At 40.7% G+C, this 24,253-nt stretch overlaps 1 protein-coding gene across 1 annotated transcript in view; it reads left to right on the top strand.

Annotated features, from left to right (window-relative positions):
* The window catches only part of LOC118809010 (A disintegrin and metalloproteinase with thrombospondin motifs 3), a 148,075-nt gene that overhangs the window by 49,035 nt on the left and 74,787 nt on the right, over positions 1-24,253 (top strand). Inside the window, 1 exon segment of the mRNA XM_036571923.1 lies at positions 17,016-17,212. Coding sequence (XP_036427816.1) covers positions 17,016-17,212 — 197 coding nt within the window.

Genomic DNA, 24,253 nt, shown 5'->3' with positions numbered 1-24,253 from the left:
GCGAGAAATCCGACCGGCTGCCTCTGCATTAAAGCCAGGTTAGATCAGGAGTCACAGCACAAATGTTAAGAAGAGCCATTTTGTCCTTTCAACAAAAATCAGGCCACCTCGGGAGCCGCAACATTTAATGTCCAGTATGTGTCAGTGTGTGATGATGTCCTAGTGTAGACTAAACAATATAAATGAGAGCGCAGATCTCCCTCAGGAAACTTTTATTCAAAAGTCGCTTCTTATTCTCCAGCTTCTTGTTCAAATTTTCCCGTTCCACCTTAAATTCTGACTGAAGCGCTGAATGTAAATGCGACACCATTTAAGGTGGAACGGGAGAAGTCGAAAGAGAAGTGAGTTCATCTTAGTAACTTTTCAGTGTTTCACAGTCTCTCGTTGCAGATTTAACGGACCAGGAAACTGCGCTGCTTCTAAACGCGAATAACGCATGGCTGCTGACCTGCAGTCGTTGCGAAACAGGGTTTTCGCGCTATGTTGCACACATCCTGTAGATATTTTACTGACAGAGCGACCCCCCCCCTCTCTACAATGGGACCGAAACCGAAGTTATAAAATCACTAAAGAAAACAGGTAGAATAGCTGTAACGTACTGCGTTTACATCCATCACCACTGGATCTTATTTCAGCGTAACAGCGCATTTTATCGCAGATGAGTGGCAGCAGCGTCTCATGAGCTCCAAACCAGAGCAGTGAATGAGAGCCTTCTAGTTCACTTGCCACATCACTTCCATTTGATTTATTATTAAGAGATATTGGAAGTAAATTCATTATGGATCATTACAAATACTTTGCTTTAAAAGTACCAAGTCACTTTAAATAACAACACTGAGTCACTAAATTAAAATGCATATTGTCTCTATATTCTGTGAATATTTTGTGTATATTTAATATATTTCAGTTGTTTTTTTATTTTTACTAATTTGCTTTCTGTAGACTGATTAGCTGAGCCTCACCACAAGCATTTCAATGCATAAATGTCCTGACATGCTCTGCAAATGACAAATAAACTTGAACTCACACAGTGAGAAAATAGAAATGCTGTATAGAAAAAAAAAGATGCATCGATAATCGTTTTATAATCGCATCACAGCCTCTGAATCGTAATCGAATCGAATCGTGAGGTGCCTAGAGATTCCCACCCCTACCTGAAATAGTGTAATTTTGGACAGTATCTTTCTCAAACTGCCGCTCTGTAATGGTACTGAATGCAGTCTAGCAGCTTGTTGACCACCCTAAAATGGCGGTTACGTTGACGTGCCTGGCTGGACCCAACACGGCATTTAGGTATGTATATCTATGCAGAGCAGAGCAGACCTGGGTAAGAAATCAACAACAGTTTACTCCAGTACTGTGTTCCTCGCCCCACCAGAGTACCACCTGTATCATCTGGAAAAGCGAAGGGGAGCTCACGGCTGCTTTAACGTGACATACATACAAACTCTGAATACTGAATACCTGCTGTGTGTTTACAGCTTTACTCAGGGCAGGTGAGGCCACTACTGACCACCAACAACATCTGAACTTATGCACTGCTAACAAGTACGTTTTACAGAAGGCAACTTTTTTATCTTGTTATTCACAGTGATATTAAAAAAATAGTCCAAAATATGCAGAGATTCCTGTTTGTGTTTTTAAAGTTGTGCTTTAATCTTATATAATACTCATTTGTGACTCATAGCTCATTAAAACAAGCAGCGAAATTATGAGTGAAGTGCAGATTCTAACCCCTCAATCTAAGTGTGATTTTTTGATTTTATCTTTTTTTATTGAGGAAATAAGAGAAAGTGTAGCTTTGAACCTGCTGATGCAGAATGTAAATCATATCTAATTGTAATTAATTAACAACGTAAAAAAAATAAAACTGCATAACTAAGTGGTTAAGATGTAAACAGAGTCGTTCAGAGTGGTTTGGTGTGAAACGCTCTGTTCTAGAGAAACTTACTGAGTCAGAACTGTTCACAGTGGTGGTGATAGGAACCAGACGTCCACCTCTAAAAGCTCCCTCACAGAAAGTTCCTACAGGAAATGGTTATGAATTCACTGCCTGATGACTGAGACACTGTTTTATGATAGTTTAGAGAAGATTTTGGCCTTAAAATCCACTCATGGTGGAGGGATACATAATATGCAGGGTGTTGTGAGGCAAAATAGTCCCCAAAGAAAACTTATTATTTCAGATTTTCCACTATTTCCCATCATCAACATTCCATATAAACTCAGAAGACTTGTGTAGGTTCACTGGTGGTTCTGGATAGTAAATAAAATGTCTATATTTGTGTTGTAGTCATGGCGACCCCTGGTTCCTATCACCATCACTGTAAAGAAATCTGTCTTTGTTTACATCTCAGTCACTGAATTCTGCAGAATGTTTGGGAGAAAAAAGGGGAATTTCCCTTTAAATAGTATAGCAAAAAGACAATAATAGCTCTAGATTTCCAAAGACCTGGATTTCTGGGAGAGTTGTAGTGACGTTTCTGTCTGAGTGGAAGATGAAGTGCATTGGGGTTTGCTTTTTTCAGCAGATCTGTTCTCCAGCTGTTGAAATATAGAATGCAGAGGCTCATATAGAAATATATGAGGACAAAGCACCTGCCTCTGCTGCAAAAACAGCCTCAGCTGCACTCGACACTGAAAAAGCCATTCACTCTCTTTGTATATGCAATCATTTTTCTTCACAACACTTTAAATATTCTAAAACTAGTATGAAAATATGTAAATATAGCGTTTTCCATGCACACTAATAAGATTTCGGGACTCAGTGTGAGTCTATTTCTCTAAAGTTTCTTGGAAAGACAGTGTTGTTGGTTATCGGAGACTCAAAATGCTCAAAATGTAAAATATCAGCAAACAGCAAATGAACTTTCATCTTTCATTACCCGCAGATCACAACTCAAAACACCACAACGAGGCGGCTTCTGAGAATTCTGACTTAAATAGCTCAAGTTCAACTCCTAGGCTTTCAAATAACATCAAAATCCCCGAAAGAAGACAATGTAAGATGAAGCTACACCTTCAAATAAGTGAAAAGGCTCTGATTTAATATCATAACTATTGACACAATAATCATAATAACCTAATGACCTACTCTTTGTGCTCGTTTTGTGCCATAAATGACTTAAAATAAGGTCACATTTCTAATTGAGGACTCAGGCCTAATCCCATTTCTTCTTTTTACCCCTACCCCTTGTTTTCGAGTGTCACCCTAACCCCTTGGAACTGAGTTACAGGGTAGTGGTTGAAATCTTCCCTCTGAAATGGGACCCTCAAATAAAAAGAGCATCACTTCATTAACAGCTACCAGCGCTGCTCTGTAGGCGACCCTGCCAGTCTGCAGTGACAGCAGAGGAGGGTAAAGTTCAGCTCCTCACTGCTGGGCTTTAGTTACATTTAGGGCATCATATGACTTCAAAGAGGGGACAATTATTTATTATCACCCACCACTAATTCTTCAGTGATATGAAGCTGAAGTCAGATATTCTCCAGCTTCTTGTTCGAATTTTCCCGTTCCACCTTAAATGGAGCAGCAGTTACATTCTGCTGCTTCAGGCGTCAGAACTACTGGACTATTTAAGGTGGAACGGGAAAGTTAGCTAGCTAGCTACCGAGACATTAGCATGCTATTAGCAATTTTTTATGCTTGTTATGAATAAAAGGACCAAAATACACTGAAACCACATTAAACTAAGATAATACGATGGTTATTGTAATTTTTTAACAGAGAAAATTCTCGCATTTGTGTGTTTCTTTGGTCTCTTGTTCTCCGTCTTGCCGGTTTTTCTTTTTTCCTCATAACTCTCTGTTTGGAGTCTCTGAAAAACCTCCGTTTGGAGGGTCATGTAGCCCCAACACTTCACCCTACTCCTCTAACTCAACAAGAATCAGGACACCCTACCCCTAGACGGGAACGCGCAAAACAGAGGGCTAAGGGCTCAGTGGTAGGGGGGAGGGGTGAAATGGGACTTGGCCTAAATGTCTTTTGTGCCATTCAGAGATGGACTTGTTCTTGTGCTTCGGATCGTTGTTTTGCTGTAGAACCCAATGGTGCTTGAGCTTCCAGTCATAGGTTGTTGAGCGGGAATTCTCATGCAGGACTTTCTGATAGAGAGCAGAATTCATGTTCTATTAATAATAACAAGTCACCAAACAAAGCAACCTTATACCGTCACACTACCACCACCATGTTTCACTGCTGGTATGATGGTCTTACTGTGGAATGCTATGTTAGCTGTAATCCAGATGAAGCTGGTCTCCAAAAGCTGTTTTCCAAAAGGCGCCACTTTCAACTAATCAGTCCCGGAACATTATTCCAAAAGACTTGAGGATCATTATGGTGTTTTTTTACAGATGTGAGATGAGCCTTTATGTTCCTCTCGGTTAGCAGTGGTTTTCATCCAAGGATACCATTTTTGTCCAGTCTCTTTCTAACGGTGGAGTCATGAATCCTGGCTTTATCTGAGGTGAGCATGGCCTGTGGTTGCTTCGATGTTCTGCTGTGTTCTTTTGTGATTTCCTGGATGAGTCGCCGCTGTGCTTTTGGCGGATTTTCAGTAGGCTGACCATTTCTGGGAAGATCCACCACCGTTCCCAAGTTTTCTATTCGGAGATCACTTTCACTGTGGTTTGCTCTCAGAAATGGCTCTGTAACTCTTTCCAGACTGATTTATTCACGCAGATTTCGTTTGTACTGCACATCAAGACCTTTTAGATCACTTTACATTTCTGGAAAGGTTCTATTTAAGTGATGTTTTGATTAAGCAGGGCTGGCACTGCTCCAAATGAAACTATTAATCGGTTGATTAAGTAACTAACAGGGCCGTTACTTTTTCACAGAGGGCCAGATAACATTTTTTTCCCTTCCATAAATGAAATGATTATACAAAAATGTTATCTTGTGTTTACTCAAGTTGTCTTTGTCTTAAATTGTGTTTGAGGATCTGAAAAAAGCGAGACAAATACGCAACAGTGGAAGGAGAGCAGGAGGGGGCAAATACTTTTTCACAGCACTGTACACTCACAGCATTATGTAAAACAAATCATTTTGTATCAAAGTATTAAACCCTTTTTTTTTTCCTCTAATGAGATGACTTGTTTTACGAAGCGCCTTGAGTGTACAGGGCTGTGAAAAAGTATTTGCCCCTCCTACTTTTCTTCCACTGTTGTGTGTGTGTCTCGTTTGTTCATTAGAGAGATTTATTGCCTCCATATGAGTTAATTTCACTTAATTTTGTGGTTTTTATGGCAGTATACAAACCTAAAGCCCTCCTACAGGCTTTGCTCACACCACTAATTTTCACTTCTCCAATTAATATCCATTTCAAAGGCTGCGCCTTTCAAACAGACGGCCGCGCCGAATCAGGTGGCCCGAAACACCTCGAAACTTCTCGGCTATTCATTATTTCTCCCACCTGCTTCTCCGTTAATTGTAATAACATGCTGCAGCGGGTAAAGTGATATGGTGTTAGGCGTGTAAGCGTTAATTACGCGTCTGCTGGTTGCCGAACACTCCGGATCAGAAACTGCGGTTCTTCAGTTTCTCTTTCCTGTTGAATGATCTGACTGGACGTTTGGCTTCGTCTCTTTCACTTTCTAACCTGCATTCCAACCACCGCCCTCGAATTCCTTTGCAAACTTGCTCGCAATGATGCAAACCCGCAAAACAGACAGCAGCGCAGACGAACCCCAGCATGCAAATAGATGCATTTCATCATTCATTAAATTCACTGAAAGTTCGTCCAATTACTTCCAGCATAAACAGGAGGCTGGTTTGTTTGGTCACCGCAGCTTCTCTGTCCTTCTTCTTTATGCGGAGTCTGTAATATTTATGAGACGAAAAGCCATTTCCATTTAGTTTTATATTTGAATTTAAATTAAATGGGGAAAAAAATAAATTTTAGCATAATTCAGTGTGTGAGATGTAAACAGAGTGATTCAGAGTGGTTTGGTGTGAAATTTTCTTTACAGTGGTGGTGATAGGAACCAGGGGTCGCCATGACTACAACACAAATATAGACATTTTATTTACTATCCAGAACCACCAGTGAACCTACACGAGTCTTCTGAGTTTATATGGAACATTGATGATGGAAAATAGTGGAAAAATCTGAAATAATAAGTTTTCTTTGGGGACTATTTTGCCTCACAACACCCTGCATGTATCCCTCCACCATGAAAGACTTTTTAAAAAATACATTTTCTATACATTTTTTACTAAAGTCTTCTCAAAACTGCCATAAAACAGTGTCTCAGTCATCAGGCAGTGAATTCATAACCATTTCATGTAGTAACTTTCTGTGAGGGAGCTTTTAGAGGTGGACGTCTGGTTCCTATCACCACCACTGTGAACAGTTCTGACTCGGTAAGTTTCTCTAGAACAGAGCGTTTCACACCAAACTGAACTCTCTCTCTCTCCTGATCATCCTCTGAAAGAGGTTGGCTAGTTTCTTTCACTGGTTTGTTTATTGATTTATATGCTTTTGTGGTGTGAATTAAAGCTGTGTTTTGTTCTTTTAGAGCAGGATGTGCTACAGAACTGTGACTTCAGACTGTCACTTTGGATTAAAGTCTTGTTTCCAATTTAATTGGATTCAGACACAGCAGTGCTGCTGGAGTTTTTAAACACTGTGTCCACTCACTGTCCACTCTATTAGACACTCCTACCTTGTGAGTCCACCTTGTAGATGTAAAGTCAGAGATGATAGCTCATCTGCTGCTGCACAGTTTGTGTTGGTCATCCTCTAGTCCTTCATCAGTGGTCACAGGACGCTGTTGGCTGGATATTTTTGGTTGGTGGACTATTCTCAGTCCAGCAGTGACACTGAGGTGTTTAAAAACTCCAGCAGCACTGCTGTGTCTGATCCACTCAGACCAGCACAACACACACTAACACACCACCACCACGTCAGGGTTACTGCAGTGCTGAGAATGATCCACCACCCAAATAGTACCTGCTCTGTGAGGGTCCATGGGGGTCCTGTCCACTGAAGAACAGGGTAAAAGGGGGCTAACAAAGTATGCAGAGAAACAGATGGACTACAGTCTGTAACTGTAGAACTACAAAGTGCACCTATATAGTAAGTGGAGCTGATAAAATGGACAATGAGCGTAGAAATATATGTATAATATATATGTATAAGAAAAGTTAACTGAGAGATGTAAGAAAGTGCTTTAGAAAGCTCAGACCTGCTCCGCTGACAGTTCTACAGTAAATAGTGGTATTAGTGAACCTGTAGCTCTTTTCCTTCTCTGAATCCAGCTGTGAAATCCAGACTCGCGGTTTATTTTTAATGCAGCAGTAAATCAAGGGCATGAATGAAAACTCAGAAACGTGCCGGGTGGGGGTGTGTGGGGGGGTTGCGTTAGACGTGCTGTAGCCGTGCCAACCTTGAAAAGCAGCCTGAGGTTTTTACCCTGCTGTTAGAGTTGAAAGCCCTCCACCTGTGGAATAGATCTGCTCTGAGAGCCAGATGTTCGCATGAGACGCAGCACTAAATGTGCCTTAATGCAGCTGCAGTACGTGATCGCAGTGCTTACTGCTTCGTTTACTGAGCGTTTAGTTAATCATACAAACCTGCACGTCAGACCACCTACTAACTGTGTGGGTTTCAGAATATGTGCATAATTAAATTGTTCAGATGTAAATAAAGTCATTGAAAGTGGAACTGTTCACAGTGTTGGTGATAGGAACCAGACGTCCATCTCTAAAAGCTCCCTCACAGAAAGTTACTACATGAAATGGTTATGAATTTCACTGCCTGATATGATAGTTTAGAGAAGATTTTGGACTAAAACATACTTTGTAAAGTCCATTCATGGTGGAGGGATACATGCAGGGTCCTGTAAGGTAAATAGTCCCCAAAGAAAACTTATTATTTTGAGATTTTCCACTATTTCCCATCATCAACATTCCATATAAACTCAGAAGACTCGTGTAGGTTCACTGGTGGTTCTGGATAGTAAATAAAATGTCTATATTTGTGTTGTAGTCATGGCAACCCCTGGTTCCTATCACCACCACTGTAAAGAGATCTGAACCATTTCACACCAAACCACTCTGAATGACCCTGTTTATGTCTTTATTATGGCGTTTGCACTGTATTTACTTGCTTCTGTACATAATTTCCACATGAAAAAATATATTACATTGCAGGTTAATTACAAACCCAATTCTAAACAAGTCCAGATAGTATGTGAAATACTATTAAAAACAGAAAGAAATGATTAGTAAATGATGTTTGATCTATATTAAATGATATATGATGTTTTACTTTACAAACATCCACTCTTAATGCACAAATTTAATGCCTGCAACACGTTCCAAAAAAGTTGGGAGCATGTTTACCACTGTGTGTCATGTTAAGCAGATGAACCAGACACTCACAAAAATAAAATATGTGGGTTTTTTATTTACAACAGGGCAAACCAAAGGAGTCATCAATAATCCAGGCCAGGTCAGAACCGTGAGGGCAATAAAACAAGTACATGGGGAACCAGAGAGCAGAGAAAATGAACAAAAGAGGGTCAAAGGCCAGAGAAACAAACAATACCAAAGAGAATCCAGAAGAGCAAACAAGGGTCAAATAACACGAAAAGCGTAAACAGGAAAAATGCTTGATATGCAAAAGACAAGTCTAAAGGCAACATTTAGCAAACAGCAACTGAAACGGAACAGGTATATACATACGGAACAGGTATATACATATATATATATATATATATATATATATGTACAAGATAATAAGAACAGGTGAAAGCAGTGAGAACTCAGGGGAGGAGGATCTGTGTAACTGATTGTGATTGGTTTGTATTGGGCTTGTGACTGTGACATCCGAAACAGTTCAATCATGGGAGTTGTAGTTTACAGGTAGGTTGGAGACTTTGGAGAAACCGGGTAGCATGACACTGTGTTATATAATTCATTACTGTACTTACGTAGTTTTTTCATTTATCTGTACTTTACTGAAGTTTTTCAATTTTGGGTGACTTTTTACTAAGTCAGATATCTCACTTTTTACTCCACTACATTATGAGAAATCTATCGTTTTTTTTGGTTTACGTGTGTATAAATAGGTAACATGTCAAAACAAAAGAAGCGAGAACACCAGTCAGGGCACAGCGTGCACCTTGTTTTGAGCTTGTCTTGCCCTGTTGGTCATACCGACCCAGTACAGCACACGGTTCAACATCAGTGCAGCAGCGTAAAATTTTGGGAGAGTCTATTCAACATAAATGATGAACTAACCTAACTTTGTGTAAATAGACCACAATATAGAAATATGTACTCATATGCAGTTGTGACTGACGTGTCTTTATTCTGAATTTATACAAACACATTTCATTTGATAGTAAATTAGTTTTTGCTAGTTTATGTTTATGAACAGAGACCTACAGTAAAATATAGTAAAGGAAACTCATTTGAGAACCTGAGTTTAAAGTTTTTATTAAACTTAAACTTGTAACTAAGTTGCATTCAGTTAATTAATCTTTTAGTACTTTTACTTTCAATACTTAAGTACATTTGAAGGCAAATACTTCTGTACTTTGACTCAAGTGGAGGTCTAAAGGGAGGAACTACTTTTACTGGAGTAATATTTTACCTTGGGTATCTCTACTTTAACTCAAGTACGTGATTCGTGTACTTCGTCCACCACTGGTTATATCACTTTTCCTTTAACAGTGCTTAATAATCGTTTGAGAGCTGAAGACATAAACTGATCCAGTTTTAAAGCAGATTTTTCTGGCCATTCTTCTGTTAAACAAGCTTTCAGCTGCGCAACTTTACAGGGGCTTCGCATTTTGCACTGTTTTCCTAAACAATCTGAAAAGTGGACTCGTCAGACCACAATACATGTCTACACTGAGCCCAGAGAAGTCGGCGGTGTTTCCGATTATTGTTGATATTTGATTTTCTCTGTGCATAGTACAATCCTGACTTGCCTGACTTGCGTTTATTTGTTTCTCAAAGTATTCACAAGCCTATGTGGTGATCTGCATCACAGAAAAATGACCGTTTTTAATTCAGTGCTATCTAAGGTGTTAAAGGGCATTTAGTTGTGATTTTTGGCCTTTTCCTTTATGCACAAAGATTTCTCTGGGTTCCTTGAATATTTTGATGATATTATGAACTGCAGATGGTAAAATACCTGAAATCCTTGCAATCACTAGCTGAGGAACGTTATTTTTAAACTTCTGGATTTTTGGTTGATGCATTTTTTTGGCGAAGTGGCGACTCTCAACACATCCTCGCTCACAAAGAACTCAGCCTTTCCTGGATGATCCCCCCAGGCATGAGTTCATCACCTCTTTTAAAATGTTTAACAATGTTTCTAGTCTTAAATTGTCCCTATTTGCAACTTGTTTGCATTATATGATCATCTATCATTAACAAATTATCAGATAATTATTAAGTTGCTATTTATATATGGTTAGAAATAAAGGTTCTGTTCAGGTATGTTTTTCGTTATTAAGGTACAAACAATGTAAATGTTCCCTCAAAGCTCCAACAGTGGTTTTAAGGTCTGATTGTGAACCATAAATAGGTTTTTCCAGGTGAAAAGTTCGTATTTGTACCTTTTCATAACCGAATGTTTTAAAACAGAACAGTAAAATAAAAGCCTGGAGGCGAGACGGGGTGTGTGGAGTCAGTACAGCTTAGAACATATCATTTCAGTGGATTATGGTTCAGTTATGTTCCCTGACTAAAGGTACTGAGATGGACCCTTGAGGGTTCCACCCCAGTAGTATACCCCCAGAGTGTAGGGACCTGTTATAACAAAGTGTTGCCCATGATTTTCCTCTAAATGCATATGTATGAGGAAGAGAAAATGCATTGTGTGTTTATTCCTATCATGCATAAGCTGCATGTTTAGGCACATCTGCCAATTTTGTGTCCAACAGATGTTTTTTTGTTTGGAATGTGTTCTATTAGTGCCTGAAACAACACTAACATCTGGCCCTGAATGCAGCTCTGCTGGAGAGTAATGTGAATGTTTTCTCTCTGAAACACTGATCCATCACACCCAACAGCTATGATATTATGTAAGAACGTCGATGCGAAAACCTCATGCCACCAGCACATGACCTCACATATTCTGATATCGGCAGCCAGCAAGGGTTTAATTGTCCATGCTGATGCACAGATGCACAGATCAGTGACCTCTGCAGTCACTCACATTGAATTTTGAAGAACAAGTGAACTAAATAAATAGTTTAATCTATATGGGCTGTAACTGCATGCATACTGAATAACACAGCTAGAATGGAGTACTGAACTATATTAAAGCTGCATTGTGTAAGTTTTTTTTGTTAAAACTGAAAGAAGTGTCGTTACTGAGTGAGGAGAATATAAACAGGCTAAAACATGGTGAGTGTGCGCTGCTGTGAGTCGCCCTGTAAAGCCTGAAATAATCATTTAAAAGTCAGAGATGTCGAGTTGGGAGTTTTTCACATCACGTCGTACGTCTTTGCGTATTAACATCACACACGGACTCAAAAAGAAGGTCCGACTCGATGTTTCGGCCTCAAATGATCTCAAAATCAACATCATACTGATGAAGATGTGATGATAATAGTAGATAATTCACTCACATCCTCAGAAGACGCTCCTTCACCAAGATTAGACTGAGTTCTCTCTGAATTCTCTTTTCAGATTCATCCCCTCAGGGAAGGGGGCCGAAGCACAACCCCATAAAAATGTTCTGTGTGCAGTTACACATTTCCACCAGAGAGGGCTCCAAATCCCCAAAACGCACACCGTGCAGTATCAAAATAACTTTGAACCCAAACTATTTAAGTGATTTGTTTTCACTTTACAAATATTTAATTTTCACTTCATTTTAACGAGACAATGATTAACTCACTTAGTATAAAATTGAAAAAGACTAGCTACAAGGCTAAGCTAGCAATGGAGGCTTATATGCCACCAATTAGCATGGTGCTAACTGCATGCATGTTTGTATAGATCTTTTTCTGACACTGCATGACACACCATCACCTAAAAACATGAACTGAAGCGTGCTGGCATAGCTAAGAACTACATTAGCCTCATAGCTCCGGCGCTAAAACTAAAGATGCAGCCTTTGGGCACCAAACATGGCTTGGCTGATCGGCTACATTTGGTTAAGGAGGAAAAAACAGGGAAAATGTCATTTTTTTGGTGAAGCTATTCCTTTAAAATATCACGTTATTAAGCCCTGCTGTGATTGTAAATGGATAGCAGGTGTTTGTTAGCATGTTAAGAGTCCAGCTGCCAATTTTAATATGACCCTGGCTTTTGTTTGAAGGTTATGCAGCTATTAAAATGTGACTGATATAGCATTCGATACACGTGCAGAGCCACAAGCTGGCTGAGAGCACGCTTCAATAATATTCATTGACTTTTCTTTCTTTTTTTTTCTGGAATCTCTGGTATGGAGTGCTACTTCATGCTACAGTATCTGGTATCTGGTATGTTAGTGGGCGGTTGGTACAGTCTACTGTACACTATGCTCTCTCTCTCTTGTGGCTGGGAGCTGCTGGATGGTTTACGGTACCGAGGCACAGATTCCTTGCAATCATGGAGGAATGCTATAGTTTCCAGCCCGTAGAAAAATCCACCACCTCTTTCTTTTTTCTTTTTTTTACAGTCCCTGTTTGCCATTTCGTAGTGCATTTTTGGCACAGGCGCATTCCTCTACGTCTGCAGAGGCCGGAGCTGTTAGAGCTGTAATTACTGTTGACACTGTTTAGTGTGTCTTCATTGCTGAATAAACAGCCTCTTCGTACTTCAAGATTGAGAAGAGTAGAAATATTTTCTCCACTCTCTGCTCGGCTAGCGTGGCAAAAAATGGCCACACTAGAGCAGCCAGCACATCTTCAAAGGTCTGAGTTTATTATGAATCATCTAATGAAGAATGTTGTTATATCAGTTTTGAGATTTTTGTCTCTCTGTTTGAGCCTGAACCAGTAAACAAGTTACCAAAGATGGAACGGTTCAGTTTGGTTCAGTCCTCGGTTTCTGGGCCACGGTTCGGTTTCAGCCTCGGCCTCTGGGCTACGTTTCTGTTGCGTCCTCGATTTCTTGGTCACGGTTCGGTTCTATCCTCTGTTTCTCGGCCGTGGTTTAGTTTGGACCTGTGTTTTTGGGCTATGGTTGAGCTCCATTCTCCTTTTCTGGGCCACAGTTTGGTTCTGTCCTTAGTTTCTAGACCACTGTTCTGTACAAACCTCCATTTCTGGGCCACGGTTCAGTTTCAGCCTCAGCCTCTGGACTACGTTTCTGTTCCGTCCTTCGTTTCTGGGCCATGGTCCAGTTCCGTCCTCCATTTCTTGGCCATGTTTTGGTTCTGTCCTCTGTTTCTCTGCCATGGTTTGGTTCTGACCTCTGTTTCTGGGCTATGGTTTAGTTCTGTCCTTCATTTCTGGGCCAGAGTTTGGTTCCATCCTCAGTTTCTGGGCCACAGTTCTGTACCAACCTCCATTTTTGGCGCCACAGTTTGTTTCCATGGGTCAGCAACTTTGAAGCTTAGATTGTTTTTTTTAGTACGCATTAGTTTAATGCAGGCTGTGCGAAACACAGACCAGAAGTATTTTCAAAAAGAGAGAGAAAAAAATCGCTTAAGTTGTGGTTTTACAAAACAAAGTGCAAAAAAGGTAATATGAATGTAAAAATCAGCAGGTAGAACAAAACATGGACTGAAAATGAAAAATGTAAACATCGAGAGGTAGAGTAATTATACCAATCAGAGAGGATAAGAAACATAAACAGATATAGAAACATTGAATCTGATGCATGGGCGAGTTTCTGGACCCCAGAGGATTAACTAAAAACTGCAGATGAAGCGGCAGAAATTTAGTGGAATAGGCCCTTTTCACATTTCTACATTTTTCTTGAAGTTCTCGTTGCAGGTAACGCTGCTTTCGCTAAAGCAGTTACAACAGCAACGATGACGAGTAGAGCGTGTAAAGCTCAGCCAAGTGCTTCGAGTCTGAAGCGAAAACAGCCTCATATCAGTTTCAGTGGTTTGTCAGCTTACCATGAGCAGAGGAAAGTGGGTTCACAATTAATAAAGGAATAAACTTTGTCCGACGAGTTAAAGATCCTCTGTGTCTGCATTTCAGCGCTGCTGACTAACGTTAACGTGCAGTTTGTGGGTTTAAAGTCGCTGCTTCAGCCGCTTTCAGAGGAACAGTTTTCATTTCCTCCCTCAAAAGCCGTCAGTATCAGAGAGCGAGAGCTCAGAGGGGAGCAGATGTTCGTTCACTGGAGTCGGTGTTTGTGTAAAATGTCTACAGTGGCGCTACGGACTCTGACGACCCGGCGCGCCCCCTGCTGGAATGTTTGTGTGTTTAGCTTTTTGCTAATTAGTGAGCTGCTTCAACATCTCCGGCTAACATGGCTAATCCAGCGTTTTGGTTATAGTTATTTTCACCTCCATTGATTTATCACTGTAGACGTCAGCTGACGTTACTGTGAGGGAATTTTTCCACAAAGCATTTATATCCTTTATTTAGTTTGGACTCCCACATTGTTTTGTGTTCGGTTCTTCAACCATTCTAGACACATCCTCGAATTTTAATCATGGCAACTATGATGAAAATAAAGTGAGACACTTTTGTGTGGTGGCTGAAGTGATACAAACTCCTGTATTTCTGAGGTTAGTAACTGTCCATAAGGCAATAGAGGAACTTGTTTTACCCAGCGTTTATGCACTTCTGTTACTTGTGAAAAGGGCCTATTATATAATATATATTATTATATATTATAGATTTTTGCACATTTTTCTTAAACTTATCTGGCTAATGAAGGAAATGATTTGTCATGCTGTTCACTGCTGCCAGTTTCACATAAAGGTTTGCATCACAAACACAATGTATTTATGTGAGTGTGTATTGACTTAGAGCACTCACCCACATCACTGCATTCATTCAGCCTAAAACAAACCCTCACATATGAGAAAGCTCTTGTGATAAGGCGCCAGAGTGATCGCAGTGTGGAGATTAGAGCCTGTAGATTCATCTCTCTGAGTAATTATCAGCGTCTGTAAACCTGCTGTTCGAGCTGCAAAGGGCAGAAACAACTGCTGCTACAACCCGTGAACACTTTCATGGCTGTTGATTGTTTTGAACTTTCTGTGCTGTTTCCTGAGTTTAATTCTGCTGTAAATGTGCAGTACAGGCGGCATTCTCTCAAACAGCCTCCGCAAAGACGTTTTACATTTCATGCGAACAAATGAGCAGATGTTGGGCTTCAGCTGAAGTGTTTAGCAGGCCTCTCAATGTTGCACAAGAGTCTTGAAAAGTTTTCCAGGACAGAAAGCAAATGTTAATGACCCTTATGAGTGTGGTGTTATTATTATCTTTTTGCTAGGCTATTTAAGTGCAATTACATGATCACATAATTAAGTACATGTGTACACAATGAATTACATTTTCATTTGATTCACATTCTGTATTGACAGCTTGAGTGGGCACTTTTAGTGCTTTTGTTTGTTTTTCAATGTCAAAAATGACAAACAGCAAAAATGTAGAACTTTAGAATCTGCGCCTTTCTTGGCTGGGGGTTTGGCTGTCTTGACTTGAGACTTAGACTTGCCTGACTTTTTACTTTTTAGTTGGTTTTGATGTCAAAAAATGACGAAAACAGAATGGTTATTGGTTATTTTTTGCCCATCTTGCCTAGGGACTTGCCTTTCTTAGCTTTGGACTTATCTTAGGATTTGTATGTCTTCATTTGAGACTCGATTTGAGATTTATGATTGGGCACTTGATTCAGGACTTGCCTGTTTTGACTTCAGAGTTGTCTTAGACTTGCTTTACTTTCTTGGAACCTGTCTTGGACATGTCTGTTTTGACTTCAGACTTGTTCTAGACTTGCATCTTGGCTTGGAACCTGTCTTGGACTTGCCTATTTTCTCTTCAGACCTGTCTTAGACTTGCTTTCTTGACTCGGAAACTGTCTTGGACTTGCCTGTCTTAGACTTGCTTTCTTGGCTCAGAACCTGTCTTGGACACGTCCGTTTTGACTTCAGACCTGTCTTAGACTTGCATCTTGGCTTGGAACCTGTCTTGGACACGTCCGTTTTGACTTCAGACCTGTCTTAGACTTGCTTTCTTGGCTTGGAACCTGTCTTGGACATGTCCGTTTTGACTTCAGACTTGTTCTAGACTTGCATCTTGGCTTGGAACCTGTCTTGGACTTGCCTATTTTCACTTCAGACCTGTCTTAGACTTGCTTTCTTGGCTTGGAACCTGTCTTGGACATGTCTGTTTTGACTTCAGACCTGTCTTAGACTTGCTTTCTTGGCTCGGAACCTGTCTTGGACATGTATGTTTTGACTTCACACTTGACTTAGCCTTGTTTTCTTTCTTGGCTTGGAACCTGACTTGGACATGCCTATTTTGATTGCAGACTTGGCTTAGACTTGCTTTCTTGACCTGGGATTTTCATTTCGGCGCTCATGCTAAGAGGTCAGCGCTTTCACACAGGCTGCGTGAGACGCTGCGCTGAAGCGACGTGGTATTTAGAGAATAGACCAGGAGCCGATTTTTTCTGCATAGAAAGCAAAGTTCTGATGTACCACATAGAGAAATGGAAGCTGAATATAACGTGATAAGTGTCATCCGCTGCCTAAAACAAAGCTGTTATTTATACTTAAGTCAATTTTTTGGCATTAAAGCTAAGGTACCAAAGCTGTCAATAGCACCACAGTCAGAGTTGTGCTTGTGTCTTGTTGCGTTGTGCTTGCTCTGTTGTGAATGAACCGCAAATTGAACGAGAGGGTAAAAACATTATTGTCCTTGAAAGAGGACGTGGTGGTGAGGCCAAAGGCAAGGCTAAAAAAACTGGCATCAGTAGTGATGATACTAGGTCTAAATCTGTTACAGGTTTCCAAAGTCATAATTTTGCTATTGACAGCGACGCACTAAAGCTGCTATCAGTAGAAAAGTCAGAATGTTGGTATCAGTGCAGTTACAGGGGTAAAATCGACATTCATATTTGTTTTAAAAGAACATTTCTTTCTGTGTTGCAGTGGCAGATTTTGGAATTGCTGAGCTGCCGAATGCCCTGGACGCGATGGAGCGGAAGCTGTCGGATTCGGATCGCAAACGCCGGCATGCTAAAAAAGACAACTACAACATTGAGGTCCTGTTGGCCGTGGATGACTCGGTGGTGCGTTTCCACGGCAAAGAGCACGTTCAGAACTACGTCCTCACACTCATGAACATAGTAAGTTCAACAAAATAAGTTTGCTCTTAATGTTTCAAAGGATAATGCAGGCAGCTGCCCATCAAAAGTTTGAGTACATGTTGCAAATTTGCGTTTTAGTAAGAATAAAGAAGAATAAACACCTGTGTTAGGTTGTGTTAGCATTTCCTCCCCTTGTTGTGCTGTCAGTACTCATCAGTGCTCAAACCCTTCCAGGTGTTTAAACCACCTTTGGGCCAAAAGAGTTTCAATATGTGCTTATAACAACATGATTTAGACAAAACCTTGATGAAGAGGAAGCTGAGTGTTGAAGATAAATATGCACAAAGGATAAGCACAGAGCTGCTTTACGATCACTAAACCTGTACAGAGATGTTTTTATTCCTTATTTGAAAAGTAAAAAATAAAAATGTTGAAAGATGAGCTGGGGCTGTATAACAGAAACTTCCTACCTTTCTGTCTTAAGATCTGACAGGTCAAGATAAGATTTTTCACTAATTCAAATTACAGAAGCAAATCTGATCTTAATTTAGGAGTCTTGTCTTATTATACAGCATCTTATCTCCAGTTAGGAAACCCTAAACTACTCAACTGAAGTTGACAGTCAATTGTTATGCCTGTTTCCTAACAACCAACAATGCACCAACAGCTGAAACGTAAACACGTCATCAAAATAAGGTTAAAAATGTGAGTCACAGCTGCAGTTACTGGTGTAAAGAAGGTCAAAACAAAACTAAAGTGTGATAAACTGTAAGCTGTGAATACTGTGAGAGCGCCCCCTGCTGTTTATCAGAGCGTTGCCGCTCCCCAGTTTCAGTCTCCATTTCCCAAACGCTTTAGCCGAGCGCGCTAACGTTACTCCTCCTAATAAACAGACACACGTTCAGCTCCGTCTCCTCATCATTCACCACCATCACTGTAATATTTCATCATCAACATTAACACACGAAGGTGATCAGAGGGGCGGTGGAGATCGAGTCTGCAGCGTCTGAGATCTTTAAAACGCAGAGTTAGAAAAGAAAATCATCTCACAGTGAAAGCAGCGTTTTACAGTAGGAATAAATGGAGCTCATTATGCTGGTAGTGAACTATGCTGCTGACACAGCTGCCTAAAAACCATAGAAACGGACCTTAAACAGAAGTGAGGACCCTGTTGGGGTTCATCCTAAAGTTAGGACAGGATTTAGGAGGTTTAGTCTAGTTAGGATGTTTGTGTGATGCTGTTTTCTTATCTGGAGTTCATGATGAGATTATGAAGTTAGGAACTGTTATTCTGTAACAGCTACTGAACTAAATTCAGTCCGTACTGAAGTCGTCATGGAGACTAAACACATCAGATTTCAGAGTTAAGGTGTTTCTGTACTGTTTATCACCAAAGTCACTTTCAGTCTTAACAGGGTTAAGCAAAACATCAGGACTGTGTGAGAAAAAGGCCTACAAGCGTCACGATTCTGCTCAAGGATTAATAGAGAGAGAGAGAGAGAGAGAGAGAGTGAGAGAGTTCTCTCTTTAGTTCATTCATTCTCAGGTTCCACCAGCTCCTGCCACCTTAATCTACTTAAAGTGGAAAATCCAGTGGTTTCAGTCTGTAACAGTTACCATTTACAGAGTGGACTGAGCTTACACACATACACACACACACACACACACACACACACACACACACACCTACACACACACACACACCTACACACACACACACACACACACACACACACACCTACACACACACCTACACACACACACATACACACACACACACACACACGCACGCACACACACGCACACACACACACCTACACACACACACACACACACACACACACACACACACACACCTACACACACACACACACACACACACACACACACGCACGCACACACACACACACACACACACACCTACACACATACACACACACACACACACACACACACACACCCCTACACACACACACACACACACACACATGCACACACACACACACACACACACATGCTTATACTCTCTCTCACACTCTTTCTCTCTCTCTCTGTCTCCCACACACGTGCGCACTCATAAACAGACAGCTTGTTCTAGCTGTATATCGCCCCTTTGGAATTATAAGGTTCTGACATTTTTGTCAAAATAGAGTTTTTCACATGTTCTTATTCTGTATCATATATCCTACACCCTAGATCCTACACCCTAGATCCTACACCCTACATTCTACACTCCAGACACTAAACCCTACTTTCTACATCCTAGACCCTACACTTTCATAGTACAGACTTCACCCTAGACCATATGCCCATGTCGTACATCCTTCACCATAGAACCCTACACCCTACATTCTACATCCTAGACCCTACACTCCTATTGTGCATTCTTCACCCTAGACCCTAGACCCTACACCCTACATCCTAGACCCTACACCCTTATTGTGCATCCGTCACCCTAGACCCTACACCCTACATTCTACACCCTAGACCCTACACCCCTACCTTCATCCTAGATCCTAGGGCGTAAGATCATCCTAGATCCTACACCCTAGACCATACACATTACATTCTACATCCTAGACCCTACACCCCTATCATATATCCTTCATCCTAGATCCTACACCCTCAACCTTACACCCTACGTTCTACATCCTAGAACCTACACCCCTATTGTGCATCCTTCACCCTAGACCCTACATTCTACATCCTAGATCCTACACTCCTATTGTGCATTCTTCACCCTAGACCCTACACCCTACATTCTACATCCTAGACCCTACACCCTTATTGTGCATCCTTCACCCTAGACCCTACCCTAGATCCTATCCCATACATTTTACATTCTAGACCCTACACCCCTACCTTCATCCTAGATCCTACACCCTAGACCATACACCCTACATTCTACATCCTAGACCCTACACTTCTATCGTACACCCTACACCCTACATCTTACACCCTAGATCCTATGCCCTACACCCTAGATCCTATGCCCTACATTCTACATCCTAGACCCTACACCCCTACCTTCATCCTAGGGTCCTAGGATGTAAGATCATCCTAGATCCTACACCTCAGACCCTATGCCCAACATTCTACACCCTTGATCTTAAACCCTACTTTCTACATCCTAGCCCCTATACCTGTATCATACATCCTTCACCTTAGACCCTACACCCTACGCCCTGCATTCTACATCCTAGACCCTACACCCCTATCATACATACTTCATCCTAGATCCTACACCCTCGACCCTACACCCTACATTCTACAATCTAGACACGAAACCCTACTTTCTACATCCTAGACCCTACACTTTCATAGTATAGACTTCACCCTAGATTCTTCACCCTAGACCATATGCCCATGTCGTACATCCTTCGCCATAGAACCCACACCCTACATTCTACATCCTAGAACCTACACCCCTATTGTGCATCCTTCACCCTAGACCCTACACTCTACATCCTAGACCCTACACTTCTATTGTACACCCTACATCTTACACCCTAGATCCTATGCCCTAAACCCTAGATCCTACCCCCTACATTCTACATCCTAGACCCTACACCCCTACCTTCATCCTAGCTCCTAGGGTATAAGATCCTAGATCCTACACCCTAGACCTAACGGGCTACACTTTACTGCCCACTTTCTACACTCTTGAGCCTAATGCTAGACTCTGGACTCTTTACCCTACATGCCTTCCCAGCATCCTGCACCCTCAACTCTACAGTCCACTCACTGCACTCTAGATTAACTGTTGAATAGGATGTAGATGTATTTCTTTAATCCTGTCCATTTTCCAGGGACGTCCAGCTCCCAGCTGCTTTCCCCCTCACTCTCAGACCTGCACAGCCACATGCACTGCCAGCTGCTCGGGCTTTGTGGTTTTAAATACAGACTCAAGGTCTGGAAACTTAAAGAAAGTCCTTGAGTTGCACACTTTGCGCCAAGAATTCAATTTATGTCTAACCTATATAAAAACTTAAGCCTTTTTATGTACATTATAAAAAGGCACCAGTAAAAATGCTATTATAAGCAAAGCATTCATATATACCGTCATATGTGCTGTTGTTCCAGACAGGACTATCATAAAGCGTTTCATTAGTGTATACAGTAAAACGCATTCTGACTGCAGAGTTGACTGAATCTTTAGATTTGCACATTGGCACAAAATCCATATTCACATTTAGCCAAATGTTTTGTCGTGGAAATATTTTTATGGCTGCAGCACCTGCACCCAGCATGAGTCTGTTTTATTTAGAAGTCCATTTACCACCTATGCATATATACACTGATCAGGCATAACATTATGACCACCTCCTTGTTTCTGCACTCATTGTCCATTTTATCAGCTCCACTTACTATATAGGTGCACTTTGTAGTTCTACAGTTACAGACTGTAGTCCATCTGTTTCTCTGATACTTTGTTAGCCCCCTTTTACCCTGTTCTTCAGTGGTCAGGACCCCCATGGACCCTCACAGAGCAGGTACTATTTGGGTGGTGGATCATTCTCAGCACTGCAGTAACACTGACGTGGTGGTGGTGTGTTAGTGTGTGTTGTGCTGGTCTGAGTGGATCAGACACAGCAATGCTGCTGGAGTTTTTAAACACCTCAGTGTCACTGCTGGACTGAGAATAGTCCACCAACCAGAAATATCCAGCCAACAGCGTCCTGTGGGCAGCGTCCTGTGACCACCGATGAAGGACTAGAGGATGACCGACACAAACTGTGCAGCAGCAGATGAGCTATCGTCTCTGACTTTACATCTACAAGGTGGACCGACAAGGTAGGAGTATCTAATAGAGTGGACAGTGAGTGGACACAGTGTTTAAAAACTCCAGCAGCACTGCTATGTCTGATCCACTCAGACCAGCACAACACACACTAACACACCACCACCACGTCAGTGTTACTGCAGTGCTGAGAATGATCCACCACCCAAATAGTACCTGCTCTGTGAGGGTCCATGGGGGTCCTGACCACTGAAGAACAGGGTAAAAGGGGGCTAACAAAGTATCAGAGAAACAGATGGACTACAGTCTGTAACTGTAGAACTACAAAGTGCACCTATATAGTAAGTGGAGCTGATAAAATGGACAGTGAGCCTGATAAATATAGAAAAGCACATTGCTTTTGGGTATAAACCCAGTTATATAGGTCAACATTCAACTCCTCTGAGGAATGTCAATCCACAATAACAGATTGGAGCCGTTCCAGTGAGTTATTCAATATTAATCAAAGAAGGTTGCTGTATTTACAGTAGACGGCCTACTTTCAGTCTGCCTAATCTGTTTGGTGAAAAAGGTTACAAATGTAGTTGAACAGTCAGGGCGTGTTTGGTGTCTGAAGCTTGCTTCTTTAGCTTTAGCACAGAAGCTACAAGGCTAATGTAGCTAACAAGTTATAGAAGCATATACTCCACCAATTAGCATGCTAATTGCATGCCTAAGTCATTGAGTTGTTAAGTAATCTCTAATTTTACTATCTGGTGTCGAACAGTTATTGATACATGTGAACTAAGGTAGCTTTTTAGCTTGCTTAGCTAATAACAGTAGCCTGAATTGGGTCCATTAGCTTTAGAGCTCCAGAGCAAAAGTAAAGAAGCAAAATTCAGACAAATCTTGTTGACTCAGCTACACTTGAGGTAAGAGTGGAAAACACTAAAGTACTTTAGTCCATGTTTACAGATGACAGTGAGTCATACAGTGTCAGAAACCACATAATCAAGACTCTTATGTATGTGATGATGTATGCATGCAGTTAGCACCACGCTAATTGGTGGGATATAGGCATTCTTTACTCATTAGCTACATTAGCCTCATAGCTCCAGTGTTAGACACCAACACATAGCTCTAAATATCAGACACCAAAGAAATGGTGTGTTAGATTGTTCACTGAAGTATCGCTTTAATCTCAGTCGGAGTGTTTTCGGCTGCGGGTGTGCGGTGTGCTGTGTTTTTGCGTTCTTTACTGTAATTAAAGACAAAACCAGGCTATGATGTGTTTACCTGAGAGGCTGTTGGACTCTCAGCTCGTAAATTCAGCGCTGCCTGTGTAAATAAGGGGAGCGTGTTGGCTCTCCTTCTGAGAGAGGCTCAGAGAGCTGGCCGGCCTACACACACACACACACACACACACACACACACACACACACACACACACACACACACACTTCACCTCTTTATGTTTACGAGACATTCAGCACCTTCAGATGAACCTCAGCAGCCCAACACTCACCGCTGTCACCTGCTCGTGATCCGGGGTCATGATAAGTGTGTGTGTGTGTGTGTGTGTGTGTGTGTTTGTGTGTGTGTGTGTGTGTGTGTGTGTGTGTGTGTGTGTGTTCAACCCTTAAACTGCAGCTTTATTTATTACTTATTAATCTGAAGCCTCATTAAGCAGCTGCTGTGAATTATTGAGTAAATGTTAGAACCTATTCAGTATCCACTACTATGTATAATTGAATATATACTATTAATTATTCAGCATCTACTGGGAATTTTTCAGTAACTACTACGAATTATTTCATATCTACTAAGAGCAATTCAGTATCTACCATATCAATCAATCAATCAATCAATCAATCAATCAATGAATCAGCCTGCATTTAAACTTGGAGTATATTGAGGGTGACCCTCAGCAATGAAAAAAGAAAAAAAAATTGTAAAAAATATATCAAATAAATAAAAAAAAATAATAAATTAACGAAATAAATACTTATAATAGTGAAATTTAAGAGCAAAAAATCAGTCAAATCAGAATAAACTGATAAATTTGCAAAGATAAAGTAACATAATAAGACAACCTAAATAAAAAATCAAATAAATATAAAATAATAAACAAAATATAAAAATAAATATAAAATAAATTAAAAAAAATGAATGAAATAAATTAAAAGAATGGAAAATGTAGAACAGTAAATAAGTAGTAATTAAAAAAGTTGATAATAAAATAAATAAAACAATGGTAAAAACAAAATAATAACTAACATTCAAATTATACAAAAAGTTAACTAGAATCAAATAAAGCAGCTGCAGGCTGAGAGGAGACGGTCAGAAACTAAAAATATACA

The sequence above is a fragment of the Colossoma macropomum genome, unplaced genomic scaffold, assembly GCF_904425465.1.
Source record: "Colossoma macropomum unplaced genomic scaffold, Colossoma_macropomum, whole genome shotgun sequence".
NCBI classification, from domain to species: domain Eukaryota; kingdom Metazoa; phylum Chordata; class Actinopteri; order Characiformes; family Serrasalmidae; genus Colossoma; species Colossoma macropomum.
This window is presented reverse-complemented; position numbering and strand designations above follow the sequence as displayed.